The following is a 26,512-nucleotide window of genomic DNA, read 5'->3' on the forward strand; positions in this document are numbered from 1 at the left end:
TGCAGTGCAATGGTGATTGCGTCATCTGTGGATCTGTTGGGGCGGTATGCAAACTGAAGTGGGTCTAGGGTGGCCGGTAAGGTGGAGGTGATATGATCCTTGACTAGCCTCTCAAAGCACTTCATGATGACAGATGTGAGTGTTACGGGGCGGAGGGTGAGCAGAAGGACTTGAGTTCCTGTGTGTTGTTATGATCACACCATGAGTTGTTAATCATAAAGCATACATAATGCACTCCAGATGGAGATCACTGCTTTGAATCTCTGAGAACAGTGTGACAAGTAGGGAGGATCACATGGTGACAACGTCCTGAGTGGTCTTCTAACAGTTGTGTGGTGTGTCTGTGTAAGAGGAGAGAAAGAGAAATACACATTTGGGGAGAAAGAGGGGGTGAGAGTGAGAGAAGAGAGGGAGAGAGTGTGAGAGGAGAGGGAGAGAGAGCGAGGACGAGAGAGAGAGAGCGAGGAGAGAGAGTGCGAGAGGGGGGATGTAATAGGTGGAGCAGGAGGAGGCAGTTCATGGTTGAAATGGAGAGGGAAATGTCAGTTTTATACAGCATGCAGTTTCTCCCTTCATTCTGTGACCACAGCAGGTGTACTACTATTAACCACGCACAGAGGGAGCTACACATAGTTCTATTCCACTAATCAACTGTTTTTGTGGATACAAATTGAACAGGATTGCTACCCCATGAAAGGTAGCTGGCTCCAGATGATTCATTCATTTCAGGCGAGTGAGAGGTGTGTGACCAAAACAAATCACTGATATTTGACACCCGCTGTTTGGTTCAAAAACAACTTAGAAAAACAGGCTTATTTAAAGACCCTGCTTCTCATTCATTCTCACATATAAGCGCGCGTGCACACACACACACACACACACACACTAATGACTAATGAGGGGAAGACGGCTCATAATAATGCCTGGAATGGAATGGCATCAACCACATGGAACCCATGTTTGATGTGTTCGATACCATTCAACTTATTCCGTTCCAGCCATTTCTGAGGCCATCCTCCCCAATTAAGGTGCCAGCAGCCACCTGAGAGACACATATTCATCCTGAAATCTATAAATGCCCACCTTGTTAACCTTGCTACAGCTGTATCTGCCTACTAAGGCCAAACAGCCTTTTACAGTGAAGAAAAAAGGTGGTATGGAGAGGGGAGGCACGTTTACCTAAGCACATGTACGCTCATGGGCTTAGTCTGATTTCTGATCACTAACGGTCTGTTTTTGATAATGTCACTAGACGAGGAAACCAGAAAGACAAAGTATATAAAGAGCTGTCCTAATGGTTGTTGTTCCTCTCTGTCTGATTGGCTATTCTTATCTCTCTAGGCACCCAGCATTGTCCCGCTGGCCAGAAATGGCAGACACCGGCACACGTTCTCTCCCTCCAATGTTCTCGATCAGCTTTAATCTGGGCTTAATAACAGCTAATAGACGTTCACTCTCGGTTTCATTCCCTCTCCTCTACATGCGGGTATATGCAGCAGGCTGTTCATCCCTCCTCCCACGCTTCCTCTCCCCCTTCCTTCTCATTCCTCTATCGCCGTGTCTCACTAGGCACAGAGAGGCCAGGGAGAAAGGACCAGCGGCCAGGGTGTGTGTGTCTTTGTGGAGTGTGTATAACTGAATGTGTGTTATATCTGTGAGCAAGTCAGTGGCTGTGGCTGCAAAAGCTCTCTGAAGCCCGAGGGAGAGACACACACTCAGAGACAGAGAGCGAGGGAGAGCTATACACACACACACAGAGAGAGAGCGAGGGAGAGATATACACACACACACACAGAGACAGAGCGAGGGAGATATACACACACTCAGAGAGACAGAGAGCGAGGGAGAGATACAGAGACAGAGCGAGGGAGAGATATACACACACACACAGAGACAGAGCGAGGGAGAGATATACACACACTCAGGGAGAGATACAGAGACAGAGCGAGACAAAAAGATTGAGAGATTAACAAAATGAATACAACAGTAGAGCATGCAGCCCAAAGTCACCAGCAGACAAATCATCCTCAATGAATGAGTATACAGTACTGTCAGTGTGTTTCTGACATGTACAGTTGTTTTAGTGACAGCTGTAGAGGATGGAGAGGTAGAGGACAAGAAGGAGAGAACAGACTGAAGGAGTGTGGCTTGGTCTTGTTTTCTAAGGATGCTACTGTAGTCCACTCACCAATGAAACCTCTCACCACATTTAGATTTACATGACATTTAATAAATATACAAGTTTAATATGGCGCTACACACTTATTCGCCCCAGTATTTAGATAGGCAGTTATCCTAAACAAAGTAAATCAAAGACAATTAAAAAAGCAAAATAAAAGGTGCAAAACAATGAAAATCATAATCTTCATTATTTATATGAAATGAAATTAAATCAATTAGTTTTGTAAACATGATAAGTTTATTTTGTCCAACATCCAAACAGAAAAAACGACAGCTGTGCTAAATGTGTGTAAAACTCAAAAGCTATATTAAAAAAAGCAGGGATGTGTTTAAAATTGCATGAGAGAGAAAAAGAAAACAATTAAACACTTGTTTAACCTTGGAAGCCATACATGATCATGACTAAAATAACTGAAATAAATAACCTGTTTTCATCCTTTACTGCTGTCACTCTAAAATAACTACTGAAAAATCTGAAGTCATAAAACAGACTAGGAATATTTTCCTCCCTCCTCTGGAAACACTCCCTAACTCTCATCAGTCGGAGAAGCCTTTGATTGGGTGTCCACTGTATACCATGAAACTACCATCCACTCTCCTTGCAGGTAATGGGGCTGTGGTCAAGAGCGCGGTTGATCCAACGTTGAGATGTGGTTGATCGATGGTTGCTCCATGGTTGAGATTTGGTTATGGCCATAGAAATAGAATGAATAGAACAGGCTTGGAATCTCTGACCCTGGCAATATGACTGGTAAACTCATGGGTACACTTGTAATGACTGCCTGGTGATTAAATCATTTCCATGGTAATGTAGAATGTTAATTCAAATGATGCTAACTGATGTGGCTCTTACAATGGAATGTCTTTTTTTGTCATGTCAGTTGAGTTGATTTAACAGATCACATCACAGATTGATGGCACACTTCCTGCTTTTACTTCCTGCTTTGCTCCTTATGGGTACACTCGCAATGGCCACCAGTCCACCCATTATGCCATCATTGACTTTAATGGGGATGACCATTCTATTTCTATGGTTATGGCGCCTCTCACATCACATGTACCTGTTCTTGATGTACTCTCTGTACATGAGTATGTCCTCTCGGCACAGTGATCTCACCTGGCCAAGGCCAGTTAGCACGTGGCCCTCAAACACCTCCCTGTTGTCCCTGTCCACCTGCGGAGACGACACCTCGTATATACTGTCAGTCGTAAAGCATGACACAGGAACACTGAAGAGAGAGAGATAAGAGGGAGAGGTGAAAAATAAAACAAATAGTTAAACTCATGCTGGATATAAGTTACTGTGGTACAGTAGCTGTAGGTAGTAGTGATTCACGTGTAACATAACTAAGCCAAGCAGACCAAAATGTGTTCTGCAGAAAACTGACATTTTTTAAACTGAAACGTGTTCCTAAAAGAAGAGATAATGGGTCACAAGACAGATTTGTAGACGATTGAGGATGCAGGGAGGGAGAGAAAAATGTTGGTATTTCTACAGCCCTGGTAATCACTAATAATAACTAGTGTGGAAGCTGAACCCTTCGCATGTTCAGTCATCTACACAGCTCATTAGCTACCTCAGGTTTCTCAAGTCATCCTTCTGGAGGGTGGCAACACCACAACCCCACCCACCAGCCTCATGCACATACCCACTATACAGACATTTCATAGACCACTTTTTCTCACAGCACTCAACACTACCCCCCCCCCCCGCTTTCGGGAACGTCACAGAATACACAACATGACAGAATGACACAGAATTCATCAGAGCAGAGCACTTAGTAAAAAGCCAGTGTTGAGCAATGGGGCCGGCCATTGGGCTAGACTTAACATCAAGTGCTTTTATGACTGAAAAAGAACAACATGTGGATGTGGAGGTACAATGTGTCTGTTCTGCTTGGAGGTCACAACTCTCTTATTGTAAAAGAGCTTGATATGTACACTCAGCACACAGTACTAAACTGACTTCTGATAGCGGATGTTGGCTGAGAGGTCACCAAGACAACACAGTGAGGCATCCAGTGGGTCACTGAGTGATGTACAGTAGTTAGCCTTGATAGAGAAGCACTTGTGACTGAAGTGTTTTGGGTGAGTCAGAGCAAAGCAAACAGTCACAAGTTAGCTAGGATGAACAATACCAGGAAGTGGAGTAGAACTCAACCTAATCGTTTCACATGTTCCACCTTTCCTACCACCATTTCCTGTAGCAACACTGGTCTTCCTCTTAGTTGTCCCAGCACGTTTGATGACCCACTTCCTCTGCAGTAAATCAAATTACTTTTCTGTTCTTTGTCCTCTCATTCTCACTCTTTTTACTGGTTCCCCTGTCCCCCTAGTCCCTGGCTGTGAATTGAGTGTGTGTGTGTTTCTGGGTGGTTTCTGAGAGCCTGAGAGAAACAGTTGAGGTGTGTAAAAAAAAATGTAGGTGAATAAGAGAGAAGACACTAGCAAGGTTTCCATCCAATTGGTGACAGATGTGAATATAAAAAAAATCCTGATAAAAACCATGTACATTTTCCAAGCAGAGTTGTGTTTCTATGAAATAGACTTTTTGCGGCTAAAAATATGCGGGATGACGTAGTGCACACAGAATAACTTCTGCAGTTAAATTCCCATGTACCGAATAAACAATACAAGTACAGTAAATGGGTTTCCATCACATGTTCAACTACTGATCGTTTTGTCACAAAGCATGTTGCGCTATATAGAGAATGTTCCCGCTCTGGTCTTTGCACGTGTGCTCTAGCCAACAGCTCAGCGATAGGCCTACAGTGCGGGTATCTACATGAGATTCCTATTATGGAAAAAAAGAGCGAGATTCTTTCTATTTGTGAAATGGCAGTCAAGCATCGATCATCACGTCACCAGAATCAGACCCTCAATATTTATTGGAAAGCAGCATCAAGATCACCGTGCACTTTCACCAACCTGTGAAGTTCATAACTTATTTCATCTGTAGTTAAATAAACTGCATGGTTTCCCAGGTCGTAATGGGAGGACCACAAAACATATCATCGCTTGACTCCAAGTTTACTTTGATATTATATCAATATTTGAGCAGAAAGGTATTTCAACCATCATTTCACGCATAATTAACTTTACAGACTCTAAAATATCCTACCTTGTCTAGCGTATTTCATTTTGCCGACATTTGGAAAGTTTACTGACAAATTTGCTGTTTCCATCAGGCCTGTCATACATTTTTACCCGACGTACTTTACTCGCATAAAGAAGTTGGATGTAAACCTGGTTACTGAGACACTTCAGTGTCCGAAAATGTTAAAACACTTCCTGACACAACACACACACACAGGAGACAAGGTACGGGGTGTGGGGTAGTCCAGACATGGTGTAGCACTACATACTACTGAAATATGCATTTCAAAAGACGTGCCACAAGTGCAGGTGAGGTGGTCAACAACGCTGATGGCTGGTTCCTTGTACCAAGCACATGCGAGGTCAACAATGCTGATGGCTGGTTCCTACTACCAAGCGCATGCGAGGTCAACAATGCTGATGGCTGGTTCCTAGTACCAAGCACATGCGAGGTCAACAATGCTGATGGCTGGTTCTTACTACCAAGCGCATGCGAGGTCAACAATGCTGATGGCTGGTTCCTATTACCAAGCACATGCGAGGTCAACAATGCTGATGGCTGGTTCCTAGTACCAAGCACATGCGAGGTCAACAATGCTGATGGCTGGTTCCTACTACCAAGCGCATGCGAGGTCAACAATGCTGATGGCTGGTTCCTATTACCAAGCGCATGCGAGGTCAACAATGCTGATGGCTGGTTCCTAGTACCAAGCACATGCAAGGTCAACAATGCTGATGGCTGGTTCCTAGTACCAAGCACATGCGAGGTCAACAATGCTGATGGCTGGTTCCTAGTACCAAGCACATGCGAGGTCAACAATGCTGATGGCTGGTTCCTAGTACCAAGCGCATGCGAGGTCAACAATGCTGATGGCTGGTTCCTAGTACCAAGCGCATGCGAGGTCAACAATGCTGATGGCTGGTTCCTAGTACCAAGCACATGCGAGGTCAACAATGCTGATGGCTGGTTCCTATTACCAAGCGCATGCGAGGTCAACAATGCTGATGGCTGGTTTCTATTACCAAGCGCATGCGATGTCAACAATGCTGATGGCTGGTTCCTAGTACCAAGCGCATGTGAGGTCAACAATGCTGATGTCTGGTTCCTATTACCAAGCGCATGCGAGGTCAACAATGCTGATGGCTGGTTTCTATTACCAAGCGCATGCGATGTCAACAATGCTGATGGCTGGTTCCTATTACCAAGCGCATGCGAGGTCAACAATGCTGATGGCTGGTTCCTATTACCAAGCGCATGCGAGGTCAACAATGCTGATGGCTGGTTCCTAGTACCAAGCGCATGCGAGGTCAACAATGCTGATGGCTGGTTCCTTGTACCAAGCGCATGCGAGGTCAACAATGCTGATGGCTGGTTCCTAGTACCAAGCGCATGCGAGGTCAACAATGCTGATGGCTGGTTCCTTGTACCAAGCGCATGCGAGGTCAACAATGCTGATGGCTGGTTTCTATTACCAAGCGCATGCGATGTCAACAATGCTGATGGCTGGTTCCTATTACCAAGCGCATGCGAGGTCAACAATGCTGATGGCTGGTTCCTAGTACCAAGCACATGCAAAGTTAACAATGCTGATGGCTGGTTCCTACTACCAAGCGCATGCGAGGTCAACAATGCTGATGGCTGGTTTCTATTACCAAGCGCATGCGAGGTCAACAATGCTGATGGCTGGTTTCTATTACCAAGCGCATGCGATGTCAACAATGCTGATGGCTGGTTCCTATTACCAAGCGCATGCGAGGTCAACAATGCTGATGGCTGGTTTCTATTACCAAGCGCATGCGATGTCAACAATGCTGATGGCTGGTTCCTATTACCAAGCGCATGCGAGGTCAACAATGCTGATGGCTGGTTCCTATTACCAAGCGCATGCGAGGTCAACAATGCTGATGGCTGGTTCCTAGTACCAAGCGCATGCGAGGTCAACAATGCTGATAGCTGGTTACTATTACCAAGCGCATGCGATGTCAACAATGCTGATGGCTGGTTCCTATTACCAAGCACATGCAAGGTCAACAATGCTGATGGCTGGTTCCTAGTACCAAGCACATGCGAGGTCAACAATGCTGATGGCTGGTTCTTACTACCAAGCGCATGCGAGGTCAACAATGCTGATGGCTGGTTCCTTGTACCAAGCGCATGCGAGGTCAACAATGCTGATGGCTGGTTTCTATTACCAAGCGCATGCGATGTCAACAATGCTGATGGCTGGTTCCTATTACCAAGCACATGCAAGGTCAACAATGCTGATGGCTGGTTCCTAGTACCAAGCACATGCGAGGTCAACAATGCTGATGGCTGGTTCTTACTACCAAGCGCATGCGAGGTCAACAATGCTGATGGCTGGTTCCTATTACCAAGCACATGCGAGGTCAACAATGCTGATGGCTGGTTCCTATTACCAAGCGCATGAGAGGTCAACAATGCTGATGGCTGGTTCCTATTACCAAGCGCATGCGAGGTCAACAATGCTGATGGCTGGTTCCTAGTACCAAGCGCATGCGAGGTCAACAATGCTGATGGCTGGTTCCTAGTACCAAGCACATGCGAGGTCAACAATGCTGATGGCTGGTTCCTAGTACCAAGCGCATGCGAGGTCAACAATGCTGATGGCTGGTTCCTAGTACCAAGCGCATGCGAGGTCAACAATGCTGATGGCTGTTTCCTATTACCAAGCGCATGCGAGGTCAACAATGCTGATGGCTGGTTCCTATTACCAAGCGCATGCGAGGTCAACAATGCTGATGGCTGGTTCCTAGTACCAAGCACATGCGAGGTCAACAATGCTGATGGCTGGTTCCTAGTACCAAGCGCATGCGAGGTCAACAATGCTGATGGCTGGTTTCTATTACCAAGCGCATGCGAGGTCAACAATGCTGATGGCTGGTTTCTATTACCAAGCGCATGCGATGTCAACAATGCTGATGGCTGGTTCCTAGTACCAAGCGCATGCGAGGTCAACAATGCTGATGTCTGGTTCCTATTACCAAGCGCATGCGAGGTCAACAATGCTGATGGCTGGTTTCTATTACCAAGCGCATGCGATGTCAACAATGCTGATGGCTGGTTCCTATTACCAAGCGCATGCGAGGTCAACAATGCTGATGGCTGGTTCCTATTACCAAGCGCATGCGAGGTCAACAATGCTGATGGCTGGTTCCTAGTACCAAGCGCATGCGAGGTCAACAATGCTGATGGCTGGTTTCTATTACCAAGCGCATGCGATGTCAACAATGCTGATGGCTGGTTCCTATTACCAAGCACATGCAAGGTCAACAATGCTGATGGCTGGTTCCTAGTACCAAGCACATGCGAGGTCAACAATGCTGATGGCTGGTTCTTACTACCAAGCGCATGCGAGGTCAACAATGCTGATGGCTGGTTCCTATTACCAAGCACATGCGAGGTCAACAATGCTGATGGCTGGTTCCTATTACCAAGCGCATGAGAGGTCAACAATGCTGATGGCTGGTTCCTATTACCAAGCGCATGCGAGGTCAACAATGCTGATGGCTGGTTCCTAGTACCAAGCACATGCGAGGTCAACAATGCTGATGGCTGGTTCCTACTACCAAGCGCATGCGAGGTCAACAATGCTGATGGCTGGTTCCTACTACCAAGTGCATGCGAGGTCAACAATGCTGATGGCTGGTTCCTACTACCAAGCGCATGCGAGGTCAACAATGCTGATGGCTGGTTCCTAGTACCAAGCGCATGCGAGGTCAACAATGCTGATGGCTGGTTCCTAGTACCAAGCACATGCGAGGTCAACAATGCTGATGGCTGGTTCTTACTACCAAGCGCATGCGAGGTCAACAATGCTGATGGCTGGTTCCTATTACCAAGCACATGCGAGGTCAACAATGCTGATGGCTGGTTCCTATTACCAAGCGCATGAGAGGTCAACAATGCTGATGGCTGGTTCCTATTACCAAGCGCATGCGAGGTCAACAATGCTGATGGCTGGTTCCTAGTACCAAGCACATGCGAGGTCAACAATGCTGATGGCTGGTTCCTACTACCAAGCGCATGCGAGGTCAACAATGCTGATGGCTGGTTTCTATTACCAAGCGCATGCGATGTCAACAATGCTGATGGCTGGTTCCTAGTACCAAGCGCATGCGAGGTCAACAATGCTGATGTCTGGTTCCTATTACCAAGCGCATGCGAGGGCAACAATGCTGATGGCTGGTTTCTATTACCAAGCGCATGCAAGGTCAACAATGCTGATGGCTGGTTCCTATTACCAAGCGCATGCGAGGTCAACAATGCTGATGGCTGGTTCCTATTACCAAGCGCATGCGAGGTCAACAATGCTGATGGCTGGTTCCTAGTACCAAGCGCATGCGAGGTCAACAATGCTGATGGCTGGTTTCTATTACCAAGCGCATGCGATGTCAACAATGCTGATGGCTGGTTCCTATTACCAAGCACATGCAAGGTCAACAATGCTGATGGCTGGTTCCTAGTACCAAGCACATGCGAGGTCAACAATGCTGATGGCTGGTTCCTATTACCAAGCACATGCGAGGTCAACAATGCTGATGGCTGGTTCCTATTACCAAGCGCATGAGAGGTCAACAATGCTGATGGCTGGTTCCTATTACCAAGCGCATGCGAGGTCAACAATGCTGATGGCTGGTTCCTAGTACCAAGCACATGCGAGGTCAACAATGCTGATGGCTGGTTCCTAGTACCAAGCACATGCGAGGTCAACAATGCTGATGGCTGGTTCCTACTACCAAGCGCATGCGAGGTCAACAATGCTGATGGCTGGTTCCTACTACCAAGCGCATGCGAGGTCAACAATGCTGATGGCTGGTTCCTACTACCAAGCGCATGCGAGGTCAACAATGCTGATGGCTGGTTCCTAGTACCAAGCGCATGCGAGGTCAACAATGCTGATGGCTGGTTCCTAGTACCAAGCGCATGCGAGGTCAACAATGCTGATGGCTGGTTCCTAGTACCAAGCGCATGCGAGGTCAACAATGCTGATGGCTGGTTTCTATTACCAAGCGCATGCGATGTCAACAATGCTGATGGCTGGTTCCTATTACCAAGCACATGCAAGGTCAACAATGCTGATGGCTGGTTCCTAGTACCAAGCACATGCGAGGTCAACAATGCTGATGGCTGGTTCTTACTACCAAGCGCATGCGAGGTCAACAATGCTGATGGCTGGTTCCTATTACCAAGCACATGCGAGGTCAACAATGCTGATGGCTGGTTCCTATTACCAAGCGCATGAGAGGTCAACAATGCTGATGGCTGGTTCCTATTACCAAGCGCATGCGAGGTCAACAATGCTGATGGCTGGTTCCTAGTACCAAGCACATGCGAGGTCAACAATGCTGATGGCTGGTTCCTACTACCAAGCGCATGCGAGGTCAACAATGCTGATGGCTGGTTCCTACTACCAAGCGCATGCGAGGTCAACAATGCTGATGGCTGGTTCCTAGTACCAAGCGCATGCGAGGTCAACAATGCTGATGGCTGGTTCCTAGTACCAAGCGCATGCGAGGTCAACAATGCTGATGGCTGGTTCCTTGTACCAAGCGCATGCGAGGTCAACAATGCTGATGGCTGGTTCCTAGTACCAAGCGCATGCGAGGTCAACAATGCTGATGGCTGGTTCCTTGTACCAAGCGCATGCGATGTCAACAATGCTGATGGCTGGTTCCTATTACCAAGCGCATGCGATGTCAACAATGCTGATGGCTGGTTCCTATTACCAAGCGCATGCGAGGTCAACAATGCTGATGGCTGGTTCCTATTACCAAGCGCATGCGATGTCAACAATGCTGATGGCTGGTTCCTAGTACCAAGCGCATGTGAGGTCAACAATGCTGATGTCTGGTTCCTATTACCAAGCGCATGCGAGGTCAACAATGCTGATGGCTGGTTTCTATTACCAAGCGCATGCGATGTCAACAATGCTGATGGCTGGTTCCTATTACCAAGCGCATGCGAGGTCAACAATGCTGATGGCTGGTTCCTATTACCAAGCGCATGCGAGGTCAACAATGCTGATGGCTGGTTCCTAGTACCAAGCGCATGCGAGGTCAACAATGCTGATAGCTGGTTACTATTACCAAGCGCATGCGATGTCAACAATGCTGATGGCTGGTTCCTATTACCAAGCACATGCAAGGTCAACAATGCTGATGGCTGGTTCCTAGTACCAAGCACATGCGAGGTCAACAATGCTGATGGCTGGTTCTTACTACCAAGCGCATGCGAGGTCAACAATGCTGATGGCTGGTTCCTTGTACCAAGCGCATGCGAGGTCAACAATGCTGATGGCTGGTTTCTATTACCAAGCGCATGCGATGTCAACAATGCTGATGGCTGGTTCCTATTACCAAGCGCATGCGAGGTCAACAATGCTGATGGCTGGTTCCTAGTACCAAGCGCATGCGAGGTCAACAATGCTGATGTCTGGTTCCTATTACCAAGCGCATGTGAGGTCAACAATGCTGATGGCTGGTTTCTATTACCAAGCGCATGCGATGTCAACAATGCTGATGGCTGGTTCCTATTACCAAGCGCATGCGAGGTCAACAATGCTGATGGCTGGTTCCTATTACCAAGCGCATGCGAGGTCAACAATGCTGATGGCTGGTTCCTAGTACCAAGCGCATGCGAGGTCAACAATGCTGATGGCTGGTTCCTTGTACCAAGCGCATGCGAGGTCAACAATGCTGATGGCTGGTTCCTAGTACCAAGCGCATGCGAGGTCAACAATGCTGATGGCTGGTTCCTTGTACCAAGCGCATGCGAGGTCAACAATGCTGATGGCTGGTTTCTATTACCAAGCGCATGCGATGTCAACAATGCTGATGGCTGGTTCCTAGTACCAAGCGCATGCGAGGTCAACAATGCTGATGGCTGGTTCCTAGTACCAAGCGCATGCGAGGTCAACAATGCTGATGTCTGGTTCCTATTACCAAGCGCATGTGAGGTCAACAATGCTGATGGCTGGTTTCTATTACCAAGCGCATGCGATGTCAACAATGCTGATGGCTGGTTCCTATTACCAAGCGCATGCGAGGTCAACAATGCTGATGGCTGGTTCCTATTACCAAGCGCATGCGAGGTCAACAATGCTGATGGCTGGTTCCTAGTACCAAGCGCATGCGAGGTCAACAATGCTGATGGCTGGTTACTATTACCAAGCGCATGCGATGTCAACAATGCTGATGGCTGGTTCCTACTACCAAGCGCATGCGAGGTCAACAATGCTGATGGCTGGTTCCTACTACCAAGCGCATGCGAGGTCAACAATGCTGATGGCTGGTTCCTACTACCAAGCGCATGCGAGGTCAACAATGCTGATGGCTGGTTCCTAGTACCAAGCGCATGCGAGGTCAACAATGCTGATGGCTGGTTCCTAGTACCAAGCGCATGCGATGTCAACAATGCTGATGGCTGGTTCCTAGTACCAAGCGCATGCGAGGTCAACAATGCTGATGGCTGGTTTCTATTACCAAGCGCATGCGAGGTCAACAATGCTGATGGCTGGTTCCTAGTACCAAGCGCATGCGAGGTCAACAATGCTGATGGCTGGTTCCTATTACCAAGCGCATGCGAGGTCAACAATGCTGATGGCTGGTTCCTAGTACCAAGCACATGCGAGGTCAACAATGCTGATGGCTGGTTCCTAGTACCAAGCGCATGCGAGGTCAACAATGCTGATGGCTGGTTCCTATTACCAAGCGCATGCGAGGTCAACAATGCTGATGGCTGGTTCCTAGTACCAAGCGCATGCGAGGTCAACAATGCTGATGGCTGGTTCCTTGTACCAAGCGCATGCGAGGTCAACAATGCTGATGGCTGGTTCCTAGTACCAAGCGCATGCGAGGTCAACAATGCTGATGGCTGGTTCCTTGTACCAAGCGCATGCGAGGTCAACAATGCTGATGGCTGGTTTCTATTACCAAGCGCATGCGATGTCAACAATGCTGATGGCTGGTTCCTATTACCAAGCGCATGCGAGGTCAACAATGCTGATGGCTGGTTCCTAGTACCAAGCACATGCGAGGTCAACAATGCTGATGGCTGGTTCCTACTACCAAGCGCATGCGAGGTCAACAATGCTGATGGCTGGTTTCTATTACCAAGCGCATGCGAGGTCAACAATGCTGATGGCTGGTTTCTATTACCAAGCGCATGCGATGTCAACAATGCTGATGGCTGGTTCCTAGTACCAAGCGCATGTGAGGTCAACAATGCTGATGTCTGGTTCCTATTACCAAGCGCATGCGAGGTCAACAATGCTGATGGCTGGTTCCTACTACCAAGCGCATGTGAGGTCAACAATGCTGATGGCTGGTTTCTATTACCAAGCGCATGCGATGTCAACAATGCTGATGGCTGGTTGCTATTACCAAGCGCATGTGAGGTCAACAATGCTGATGGCTGGTTTCTATTACCAAGCGCATGCGATGTCAACAATGCTGATGGCTGGTTCCTATTACCAAGCGCATGCGAGGTCAACAATGCTGATGGCTGGTTCCTATTACCAAGCGCATGCGAGGTCAACAATGCTGATGGCTGGTTCCTAGTACCAAGCACATGCGAGGTCAACAATGCTGATGGCTGGTTCTTACTACCAAGCGCATGCGAGGTCAACAATGCTGATGGCTGGTTCCTTGTACCAAGCGCATGCGAGGTCAACAATGCTGATGGCTGGTTTCTATTACCAAGCGCATGCGATGTCAACAATGCTGATGGCTGGTTCCTATTACCAAGCGCATGCGAGGTCAACAATGCTGATGGCTGGTTCCTAGTACCAAGCACATGCGAGGTCAACAATGCTGATGGCTGGTTCCTACTACCAAGCGCATGCGAGGTCAACAATGCTGATGGCTGGTTCCTATTACCAAGCGCATGCGAGGTCAACAATGCTGATGGCTGGTTCCTAGTACCAAGCACATGCGAGGTCAACAATGCTGATGGCTGGTTCCTAGTACCAAGCGCATGTGAGGTCAACAATGCTGATGTCTGGTTCCTATTACCAAGCGCATGCGAGGTCAACAATGCTGATGGCTGGTTTCTATTACCAAGCGCATGCGATGTCAACAATGCTGATGGCTGGTTTCTATTACCAAGCGCATGCGAGGTCAACAATGCTGATGGCTGGTTCTTACTACCAAGCGCATGCGAGGTCAACAATGCTGATGGCTGGTTCCTATTACCAAGCGCATGCGAGGTCAACAATGCTGATGGCTGGTTCTTACTACCAAGCGCATGCGAGGTCAACAATGCTGATGGCTGGTTCCTATTACCAAGCACATGCGAGGTCAACAATGCTGATGGCTGGTTCCTATTACCAAGCGCATGAGAGGTCAACAATGCTGATGGCTGGTTCCTATTACCAAGCGCATGCGAGGTCAACAATGCTGATGGCTGGTTCCTATTACCAAGCACAGGCAAGGTCAACAATGCTGATGGCTGGTTCCTATTACCAAGCACATGCAAGGTCAACAATGCTGATGTCTGGTTCCTATTACCAAGCGCATGCGAGGTCAACAATGCTGATGGCTGGTTTCTATTACCAAGCGCATGCGAGGTCAACAATGCTGATGGCTGGTTTCTATTACCAAGCGCATGCGATGTCAACAATGCTGATGGCTGGTTCCTATTACCAAGCGCATGCGAGGTCAACAATGCTGATGGCTGGTTCCTATTACCAAGCGCATGCGAGGTCAACAATGCTGATGTCTGGTTCCTATTACCAAGCACATGCGAGGTCAACAATGCTGATGGCTGGTTCTTACTACCAAGCGCATGCGAGGTCAACAATGCTGATGGCTGGTTCCTATTACCAAGCACATGCGAGGTCAACAATGCTGATGGCTGGTTCCTATTACCAAGCGCATGAGAGGTCAACAATGCTGATGGCTGGTTCCTATTACCAAGCGCATGCGAGGTCAACAATGCTGATGGCTGGTTCCTATTACCAAGCACATGCAAGGTCAACAATGCTGATGGCTGGTTCCTAGTACCAAGCGCATGCGAGGTCAACAATGCTGATGGCTAGTTCCTATTACCAAGCACATGCGAGGTCAACAATGCTGATGGCTGGTTCCTATTACCAAGCGCATGAGAGGTCAACAATGCTGATGGCTGGTTCCTATTACCAAGCGCATGCGAGGTCAACAATGCTGATGGCTGGTTCCTATTACCAAGTGCATGCGATGTCAACAATGCTGATGGCTGGTTCCTAGTACCAAGTGCATGCGAGGTCAACAATGCTGATGGCTGGTTCCTATTACCAAGTGCATGCGATGTCAACAATGCTGATGGCTGGTTCCTACTACCAAGTGCATGCGAGGTCAACAATGCTGATGGCTGGTTCCTATTACCAAGTGCATGCGAGGTCAACAATGCTGATGGCTGGTTCCTACTACCAAGTGCATGCGAGGTCAACAATGCTGATGGCTGGTTTCTATTACCAAGCGCATGTGAGGTCAACACACACACTGCAAAGAAATACATGCCCTTTTCTGCACTGCCTGAGAGAAAGAAACCAGCTTATCTAGAGCTCCACTGTCCCATGATCAGTCAATTAAAACACTGATACTGCTTTCTCCTTTTTCCTCAGCCTTTCACACCAATAGTGAGCCTCCGTTTAGCTCAGCCAATACATGATGGGTCAAACGGATAATGCCAAGCGCAAGAGATGGGAAAAAAAGAGAACTTTTGGGGGATGTGGTTACATGTCTAAGAATAGCCTTGTTATGCAATGGCAGGTACACCTGCTGGACCCGTGGCCATGAGAGAGAGGGATGGAGGGGAAAAGGGAGGTAGAGAGGACTAGAAAGAGTGATGAGGTCAGATGATAGAGAGAGAGAAAAGGGGGAGAGGGAGGGAGCGTATGATACAAAGTTAGCTGTATTGATGAATCAGTTTGTTTCCCTAGCCACACACACAGCTGTGCTCTATATCAGGGCTGGATGCCTGGCTGATAGGACGCCTGGCTGACAGGACGCCTGGCTGACAAAGCTCTCCATAGAGAAACAGAGGGTGATGAGAACAACACTCAGCCAGCTTCACTGAGACGCTTCACCAACATCAACACAGAGAATCAGCTAGAACATTCAACAAAGGACAACACGTGTCCATCCATACTCCTCCACAAAGGGTTAACATATACAGCAAAAAAAAAAGGGGGTGGGGATAAAGGAGTCTGACCCTCCCCCTTCAATTCACCTGTATAAGCCCACTCATGTATATGATCTGTCATACAGGCCTCTCCCTTTAAGGGAACAGTAGATCCATGTGCACAGGGCACCGGCATATGTATGCGTTAAGCATGGATGGGTCCGTGGGGAATGGGAAAAGCCTTTCAGAGCCTGGTCTTGTTGGGGCTGTGTGTATTGTTTGACGGGGATTTTTCTCCTTTCACTCAAATCCATATCTCAAAATTCGAATTCAACTTCCTGTGAGACGGATCTCAGAGGTTTCTCTCTCTACCAGACTCGCTCTCCCTATTGCTGTCTCTCTCCGTCTCATTTGGTCTCTCTCTCTCCGTATCGCTCCCCTTCTGCCTCAGATTTTGGAACCTCTGGCTGTGTGTTGGCTGGGCGGTTGACTGATCTCTGCAGTGATGTGAAACCACAGCAACACGTTGATTCAGTAAATAGACCCTGATAACACACGTGGCTCTCCTTCCATCCTGTCTCCAGTCTATATTTTTTGCAGCGAAACAAAAACAAACAATCTAACCCTCCAAACCTCTCAAAGGGTTCTCTGAAAGTTCCCCTATTCACACAATTCACTTCCATAATAACCATGGCGAGAATTAAATGAAGACTTTTATTGATCTAGCCTCAATCAAACTGAGCCAGGAAGAGAGCAACACGTGTGTCTGTGTGTGTGTGTGTGTGTGTGTTTAGATGGATTGCTATGCGTCAACCACTTCAACGTCTAGGAGATGGATGAGACGAAAGAGTGTTACCGTGACAACAGGCTGTGGAGATGAACAAGGGTTTTATATAAGGGTGAATGCACTCAAGGCAGGTGTGTGGGTGGTGATGAAGGATTGAGGTATTAGAAAACCACCCTCCCCTCTGACACACACACACATAGCTAATTAACATTCTCCCAATAATGGTCACCTACATTAAGGATCTGACTGTGGAGGTGTGAACCCATTGCGTGAACCCATTAAGCAGTCTAATGACACACAGACACACACCAGAGCCCTTAAACTCAACTCTGGACCTGGAAGCCAGTTCCACTGCTTTGTTTCCCCATTGTTCCCCTCTAATCAGGGACTGATTTAGACCTGGGACCCCAGGTGGGTGCAATTAATGTTCAGGTAGAACAGAGAACCAGCAGGTTCCGGACCTCGTAGGGTATCCCCTGCAATCCTCAACCCTCTGCAATCCCCTGGACCAGAGGATTGCAGGATTTTAGGGTGCTACAACCTAATCGGCTTGTCCACTAGATCTAACAGGCAGTAGTGATGGGTAGGGGGGATAGATACATGTACACATATTTTGGACGATATATCATATCTTATTGTTTTGAGAAGCTTGTTCTCCATCTTCTTTTTAAAAAGGGAGCCAATTTGTTTTCAGCACTTATTTCCATGACTGATCAAAACTTTCTCATGGCTCTTTCTTGTTCCTCAGCAGCAGACATATGGTGAGCAATATGTTTGGAACATTGAATCACAATAAAATCACAGTATCGAATCGCAATACATATAGAATCGGCACCAAAGTATCGTGATAATATCGTATCGTGAGGTCCCTGGCAATTCCCAGCTTTAACACGCAGTGAAGGAAAGTGCAAGATGTTTTACTGGAGGGCCACACAACGCTCTGGACCTGAAAACCATTCAGCCCATCTAACACTAAAGCCACCTCAGAGTCTGGAACTGCCTAGAAGGAAAGGACAATGCAGTCAAAACACGTGTTCCTACATTTTTTCTTTGCTTTAACCCTTTACACTCATGGGAATTGGCCTATATGGATAAGGTCAAATTGAAATGTTTCTTACAGAAGACCTATAAAAAGCATATGACAATGCTAGCAACACTGAGATTATGGGGAAATGATCAGACCGAAAGGTGAGGACAACAGTTCACCTGACAAGACTGAACCCAAACATTAACACTGTTGATTTGATGTGCAATTTACATTTACTGTACTTTTCACAGCATTTGTCAATAATAAAATCTGAAAATACTCTGGATACATTCAGTAACATAATAGGGTTGGGGTTTGAGTGAGGTCTAACTGGAGTCTCCAAGTGGCCACACACCTCTCCAAACTGTGCACAGTTCAGTCATTTCAATGCACCTTCATGACTCAAGGAAATAGCTTTCAAGGTGCTTTTTTGAGCTCTCCTAGCTTTGCCATTGAGGAAATGAAGCAAGCACACTTGTAGTTGTTTTGTTTGGAACACAACCCTGTGTCCACACAACCACAGTTGTTGTTTACGCAATCCAAAAACATTCCTATATAAAATCACAATCTGGATCAGGTGGATCATTATTTTGAAAGCTAACATTGTTGCCAATACAATACGCTAAGTTATAAAATATGATCTTACAGTGTTAGGCGCATCAAATGGAGTTATGAGTACATTCAAGTGCGTATTCCGCGGGAAATTTTCTTCACAATACGACAAACATAGGCTCATTTTGTTCAAGACAACTGAGTATAAGGCAGGTAATCTATGTAACTGTAGATGAAATATGATATGAATTGTAGATTTGGAATCACAGGTGTGTGGTGTGCTTGTATGACATTAAATCTGTATTTAATATAACCCTCATCGTCTCATCTTTTAGAACACAGACTCCTCTCGACATGTCGCCTTCCACATTTCCCTCACTCAGACAACAACAAACATACAAAAGTAGGCCCATTAGTGGGAGGGATGCGGGCATGTTCTTGTTGAGAGCGATTCTTAAGTTTAAAACGACTGTCAGTCAAAAGATATCCAAGTGTGCTTACTTCATTTCCTCAAGCCGAGAACATGAGCACTGATGTCCCGTATAGCATGTAACTGTACAGCTACTGCGTTCCAATTTAGGCACTTATCAATGAGAAAATCTGCCATTTTCAACCCGTATATGGGATGACGGGTGTTGTGTATGGGATGACGGGTGTTGTAAGTGGAAAGGCACACTGGAAAAGGAAATTAAATTAGGATAAATGTGATCAAGATTGTACTGTGAGTCTGGAGTCTGTCCTCATGTAATACCATCCCCTCCATGCCTAAGTCAATGGGTGAGACAGGTCTCAAGGGGGATGAGGCTGTGGATGGAGGGAGTGGGGTGCCAGGGAAGGAGGGGGAGCTGGATAGAAAGCAAACACAAGGATACAGCATTCTGCTGTCCCTCTCTCCCAAATTCTCCCTGCAATTTCTCAAGCAAGAATTTTGCTACGACTGTCTGGTAGTGGTCTGAGTGGGGCGGGGGAAACTGAAAAATACCTGTTATTGGCAGAGGTTTGGAATGCTCTTTCTTATTGGTCTATTAACTAGTGGTGATGTCACCAGGCAGGTCAAAACTCCATCCCACCAACAAAGGCTGACATTTCAGGGGGTCTTTACAAACAGCTCTTACACTAAAAGGGCTTTAGCATAATTTTCACAATTTCACAGTATTATTCCAACCCCATTGTGCCGAAATATATATATAAAACACAGGAAATAACATTTGACTGCACTGGGCCTTTAAAAGAATACAGTTGAAATCAAAAGTTTACATACACTTAGGCTGGAGTCATTACAAATCTTTTTTCAACCACTCCACACATGTCTTGGTAACAAACTATAGTTTTGGCAAGTCTGTTAGGATATCTACTTTGTGCATGACACAAGTAATTTTTCCAACAATTGTTTACAGACAGATTAATTAAATCACAATTCCAGTGGGTCAGAAGTTTACATACACTAAGTTGACTGTGCCTTTTAACAGCTTGGAAAATTCCAGAAAATGATGTCATGGCTTTAGAAGCTTCTGATAGGCTAATTGACATCATTTGAGTCAATTGGAGGTGTACCTGTGGATGTATTTCAAGGCCTACCTTCAAACTCAGAGCCTCTTTGCTTGACATCATGGGAAAATCAAAAGAAATCAGCCAAGACCTCAGAAAAACAATTGTAGACCTCCACAAGTCTGGTTCATCCCTGGGAGCAATTTCCTGAAGGTACCACGTTCATCTGTACAAACAATAGTACGCAAGTATAAACACCATGGGACCACGCGGCCGTCATACCGCTCAGGAAAGAGACGTGTTCTGTCTCCTAGAGACAGACATATTTGGTGCGAAAAGTGCAAATCAATCCCAGAACAACAGCAAAGGATCTTGTGAAGATGCTGGAGGAAACAGGTACAAAATATCTATATCCACAGTAAAACGAGTCCTATATCGACATAACCTGAAAGGCCGCTCAGCAAGGAAGAAGCCACTGCTCCAAAACCGCCATAAAAAAGCCAGACTACGGTTTGCAACTGCACATGGGGACAAAGATCGTTCCTTTTGGAGAAATGTCCTCTGGTCTGATGTAACAAAAATAGAACTGTTTGGCCATAATAACCATCGTTATGTTTGGAGGAAAAAGGGGGAGGCTTGCAAGCCGAAGAACACCATCCCAACCGTGAAGCACGGGGGTGGCAGCATTATGTTGTGGGGGTGCTTAGCTGCAGGATGGACTGGTACACCTCACAAAATAGATGGCATCATGAGGGAGGAAAATGATGTGGATATATTAAAGCAACATCTCAAGACATCAGTCAGGAAGTTAAAGCTTGGTCGCAAATGGGTCATCCAAATGGACAATGACCCCAAGCATACTTCCAAAGTTGTGGCAAAATGGCTTAAGGACAGCAAAGTCAAGGTATTGGAGTGGCCATCACAAAGCCCTGACCTCAATCCTATAGAAAATGTGCGGGCAGAACTGAAAAAGCGTGTGTGAGCAAGGAGGACTACAAACCTGACTGAGTTACACCAGCTCTGTCAGGAGGAAAATTGGAAAATTCACCCAACTTATTGTGGGAAGCTCGGGGAAGGCTACCGGAAACATTTGACCCAAGTTAAACAATTTAAAGGCAATGCTACCAAATACTAATTGAGTGTATGTAAACCTCTGACCCACTGGGAATGTGATGAAAGAAATAAAGCTGAAATAAATCATTCTCTCTACTATTATTCTGAAATTTCACATTCTTAAAATAAAGTGGTGATCCTAACTGACCTAAAACAGGGAATTTTTACTTGGGTTAAATGTCAGGAATTGTGAAAAACTGAGTTTAAATGTATTTGGCTAAGGTGTATGTAAACTTCCGACTTCAACTGTATGTATGAAAAAGTTGTAAAACATTATCCTAAATATAAAACCATCAATTTGGTTACCATTGGTGCTTAATATGAGTTGTCAGTATATAAATATAATATATATATTAAGTACACACTTTTATTTACTATCATTTCTTTGTTGTAAATGTTTTGGTGCCATACTGGTGGCAGTAGTGAAAAACGTCAATAGTTGGAAAGGTTAATTAAAAATAATTCCATTGTTGATCAGATGCTTTTTTCATCAATTAGGCAATAACCATATGGTTTATCCACTAGAAACTCATGGACAATATCGACACGGATATAAAAATGAATACTATATCAACTTTTTTTTGTCAAAGTATAAATGACCGAAGTTACCATTAATTACCAATATTAGCAAAGATTCCAGTAGTAAATTAGTAAATTACCAGTAGCTTTGCAACCCTATTCCCAGGAGACTGTTGTTCATACGCTTTTATATGATGGTGTGTGTGTGTGGGTGTGCGTAGCGCACATTGCTTTAACATGTGTTGGAGTGCTGGCACTTCTAAACCCCCGGTTCACAGTGCACTGGGGTGGGTCAGAAGTGGACACGGGAGCGAGAGGCTACCACTGATGAGAGAATAACACTGAGGAGGATAGAGGGAGGGGATTGACAATAATAAGAAGAGAGAAATTGTGGAGAGACAGGCAGCACAAGTCCACAAGCCCCTTTGGGACCACTTAGAAAGGAATGTGTTATTAAATTTTTTCCAGAGTCGTCTGAAAAGGCCTGTAGCCATCTGTTCATTAGAATAGTATTAGACAGTGTACTTGTTTGTGTGTTAAAAAAAGCTCAACTTACACGTTGATGGCGTTTTCCAGGACTGAGGGTTCAGTTCTCTCCAACTTGTGCTGGTTCTGGCCCAGATAGGCAAACCTGCAGAACGACACACACACAGAGTGTTTAAACAGCTGATCACCACGGAGACCAAAACATCACAGATAACATAAGTAGCATCACACCTCTTTTTTTAGACACCACAGTATCAAATATTTAACATTGAATTATGAAAGTATGTGGACGCCTGCTCGTCAAACATCTCATTCCAAACTAAAAGTAACATTGAAAAATAGTAATCAATATATATATAAAAACACAGAATCCCAAACAATGTTCATAAATCTGAGTTGACATTTCTGGAAGGCCAGCATCTCGGAGTCGCCTCTTCACTGTTGACGTTGAGACTGGTGTTTTGTGGGTACTATTTAATGAAGCTGCCAGTTGAGGACTTGTGAGGCGTCTGTTTCTCAAACTAAACACTCTAATGTACTTGTCCCTCTTGCTCAGTTGTGCACCGGGGCCTCCCACTCCTCTTTCTATTCTGGTTAGAGCCATTTGCGCTGTTATGTGAAGGGAGTAGTACACAGCGTTTTACGATATCTCTTGCCTGCATCTAGCTTATCTAGGGTGTAATCATTAGTCCAAAAGTTGCAAACAAGAGTTTATTGGACAAATTCAGGTTTTTATCCCAGTTTCGTTTGCATCCGTTTAAGAAACGTTTATCAACAGAAATCGATGGAATGAAGACACCCCTGATCACACAGACAGTTCACTTTGTATTCCTTCTCGCCTCTATGCACTCTCCTCTCACCTTTTCCCTTCGTTTGTAGACTTCAATGAACAACACTTCAGCTGTATGTGACCAGGCGAAAAAAAACTTTCCAAGCCAACCCATATCATAACCGCTACACAGCCTACATCGTTGTCACCATATTAGCTAAAGTAACGTCATAGTCAACATAGCTAATAGAAATAACTCATTCGTAAACCTGCTACATTCATGTAGTAACGTTACAGTGTAGAGTCACAGTAAGCAGTTACACTGGCAGGCTCCGGCGGCAATACATTTTTAAAACCAAAAGCTTACCTTTACTTGGAAGAGTTCCAGTTATGGATAGTCATAGCCAGCAAGCTAACATAGCATCCCTCTTTTTGAGCCAGGTGTTTGAGTAACTAAACTAGCCAGCTGCATTTGCTAGCTAAGTGAAACTGAAAAAAAAGTACAAAATCTCACATGCTTCTCCTTCATTTTTGAAGAAATTAATTTGTTGAAAACTGTTCAACTATTGTCTTTCTCTCTCTTTGAGTCAACTACTCACCATATTTGATGCAGTGCTAGCTAGTTGTAGCTTATGCTTTCAGTACTAGATTCATTATCTGATCCTTTGATTGGGTGGACCACATTTCAGTTCATGCTGCTCTGATAGGTTTGAGGACATCCTCCGGAAGTTGTCATAATTACTGTGTAAGTCTATGGAAGGGGGTGAGAACCATGAGCCTCCTAGGTTTTGTATTGAAGTCAATGTACCAAGAGGAGGACGGAAACTAGCTGTCTTCTGGCTACACCATGGTGCTACCCTACAGAGTGCTGTTGAGGCTACTGTAGACATTTATTGCAAAACAGTGTGTTTTAATAAATTATTTGGTGACATTAATATATTTAGTATAGTTTTATCTAAAAAGGATAACTTTTTATGTTTTAACATTTATATTTTTACGAAATTCACTGAGGGTGGTCCTCCCGTTCCTCCTCTGAGGAGCCTCCACTGGTTAAGGTAAAAGCAAGGTGACGTATAACCAATAATTATCTTCATACAATAGCTCCCAGTACTATACAATGGCTGTGTTCAGCTCCTCCAAAATGTGATATCTGAGTGACCAGGGTACAGAAGGACACAGGAACAAAGGACAGTATGACGAACAGCAGCTATAAATACAGAGCTGTGAGGGGAGAGCGAGAAACACAAAACTTTATTGTTCCCCTGGCCTGATTAATCTCTCCATTTCGGTGGTTCCATCAGGACGCCCCACAGGTAGGGAGACGTGAGTGTGTGTGTGTGTGTGTTCTGATGGGATTAGGCTCCAAGGGCCTTCAAAGGCCCAACACACACACTCAGTTGTTCATTGAGGAAGAGACGGCTGTAGCTAACCTGAGGTACCCCTCTGTGTCCTGAGTTCCATCCCTACACTGATGGCCACTATAGTATAGGCTGCCATAGCACATGGCGAAAAGCTCGGATGATGAGAGTAGAACTATACTTCTAAAGGGGGATTATAGATATGATCATACATACAGTACATATTAATGAGCCATTCATTGTATGTGTCCTACAGGCACAGTATGTATAGCGCCTTCAGAAATGATTCACACCCCTGGACTTTTTCCACATTTTGTTGTTACAGCCTGAATTCGAAATGGATTACATTTAGACTTGTTTTGTCACTGGCCTAGACACAATACCCCATAATGTCAAAGTGGAATTGTGTTTTTAGAAATGTTTATAAATTTGTTATAAATTTGCTGAAATGTCTTGAGTCAATAAGTATTCAACTCCTCTGTTATTGCAAGACTAAATAAGTTCAGGAGTAAAAATGTGCTTAACAAGTCACATAAGTTGCATGGACACACTGTGTGCAATAATAGTGTTTAACATGATTTTTGAATGACTCTCTCTACACACCACACATACAATGAACTCTAAGGACCCTCAGTTGAGCAGTGAATTTCAACCACAGAGTCAACCACAAGGACCAGGGAGGTTTCCCAAATCCTTGCAAAGGGCTCCTATTGGTAGAAGGGTACAAATAAAAAAACAGACATTGAATATCCCTTTGATCATGATGAAGTTATTAATAACACTTTGGATGGTGTATCAATACACCCAGTCTCTACAAAGATACTGGCGTCCTTCCTAACTCAGTTTCATGGAGAGGAAGAAAACCACTCAGGGATTTCACCATGAGGCCAGTGGTGACTTTAAAACAGTAACAGAGTTTAATGGCTGTGATCGGAGAAAACAGAGGATGGATCAACATTGTAGTTACTCTACAATAATAACCTATTTGACAGATATTCCAAAATATGGCACAATATTAACCTAATAAAAAATATTCCAAAACATGCATCCTGTTTGCAACAAGGCACTAAAGTGATACTGCAAAAAATGCGTGCAAAGCAATTCACTTTTGTCCTGAATACAAAGTGTTATGTTTGGGGCAAATCCAATACAACACATTACTGAGTACCACTTTCCATATCTACAAGCATAGTGGTGACTGCATCATGTTATGGGTATGCTTGTATTCTTTAAGGACTAATGGATCTATGCACAGGCAAAATCCTACAGGAAAGCCTGGTTCAGTCTGTTTCCACCAGACTTTAGGAGATGATTTACCTTTCATTAACCAAAAACACAGGTGACCAAGAACCGATAGTCACTTTGACAAAGTTCCAGAGTTCCTCTGTGGAGATGGGAGAACCTTCCAGAAGCACAACCATCTCTGCAGCACTCCACCAATCAAGCCTTTATGGTAGAGTGGCGAGATGGAATCCCCTCAGTAAAAGGCACATGACAGCCTGCTGGGAGTTTGCCAAAAGGCACCTAAAGGACTCTCAGACCCAAGATTCTCTGGTCTGATGAAACCAAGATTGAACTCTTTGGCCTGATGTTTTTCAGCAGCAGGGACTGGGGGATTAATCAGGATCGAGGGAAAGATGAATGGAGCAAAGTACAGAGAGATCCTTGATGACAAACTGCTCCAGAGCACTCAGGACCTCAGACTGGGGTGAAGGTTCATCTTCCAACAGGACAATGACCCTAAGCACACAGCCAAGACAATGCAGGAGTGGCTTCGGGTCAAGTCTCTGAATGTCCTTGAGTGGCCCAGCCAGAGCTCTGACTTGAAACCGATCGAACATCTCTGGAGAGACCTGAAAATAGCTGTGCAGCGACGCTCCCCATCCAACCTGACAGAGCTTGAGAGGATCTGCAGAGAAAAATGGGAGAAACTCCCCAAATATAGGGGTGCTAATCGTGTAGCGTCATACCCAATAAGACTTAAGGCTGTAATCACTGCCAAAGATGCTTCAAC

The 26,512-nt window shown here is 45.6% G+C and overlaps 1 protein-coding gene across 3 annotated transcripts in view; it reads right to left on the reverse strand.

Moving 5' to 3' along the window:
* Positions 1 to 2,214: 2,214 nt before the first annotated feature.
* The window catches only part of fig4a (FIG4 phosphoinositide 5-phosphatase a), a 104,536-nt gene continuing 80,238 nt past the window's right edge, over positions 2,215 to 26,512 (reverse strand). For all 3 annotated transcript variants that reach the window (XM_038962328.1, XM_038962327.1, XM_038962326.1), the window contains 2 exons: positions 22,442 to 22,516; positions 2,215 to 3,410 (listed from right to left, as the gene is read on the reverse strand). In XM_038962328.1, coding sequence (XP_038818256.1) covers positions 3,233 to 3,410; positions 22,442 to 22,516 — 253 coding nt within the window. In that variant the 3' untranslated portion in view covers positions 2,215 to 3,232. The remainder of the gene's footprint in view (positions 3,411 to 22,441; positions 22,517 to 26,512) is intronic.

The sequence above is a fragment of the Salvelinus namaycush genome, chromosome 24, assembly GCF_016432855.1.
Source record: "Salvelinus namaycush isolate Seneca chromosome 24, SaNama_1.0, whole genome shotgun sequence".
Lineage (NCBI taxonomy): Eukaryota > Metazoa > Chordata > Actinopteri > Salmoniformes > Salmonidae > Salvelinus > Salvelinus namaycush.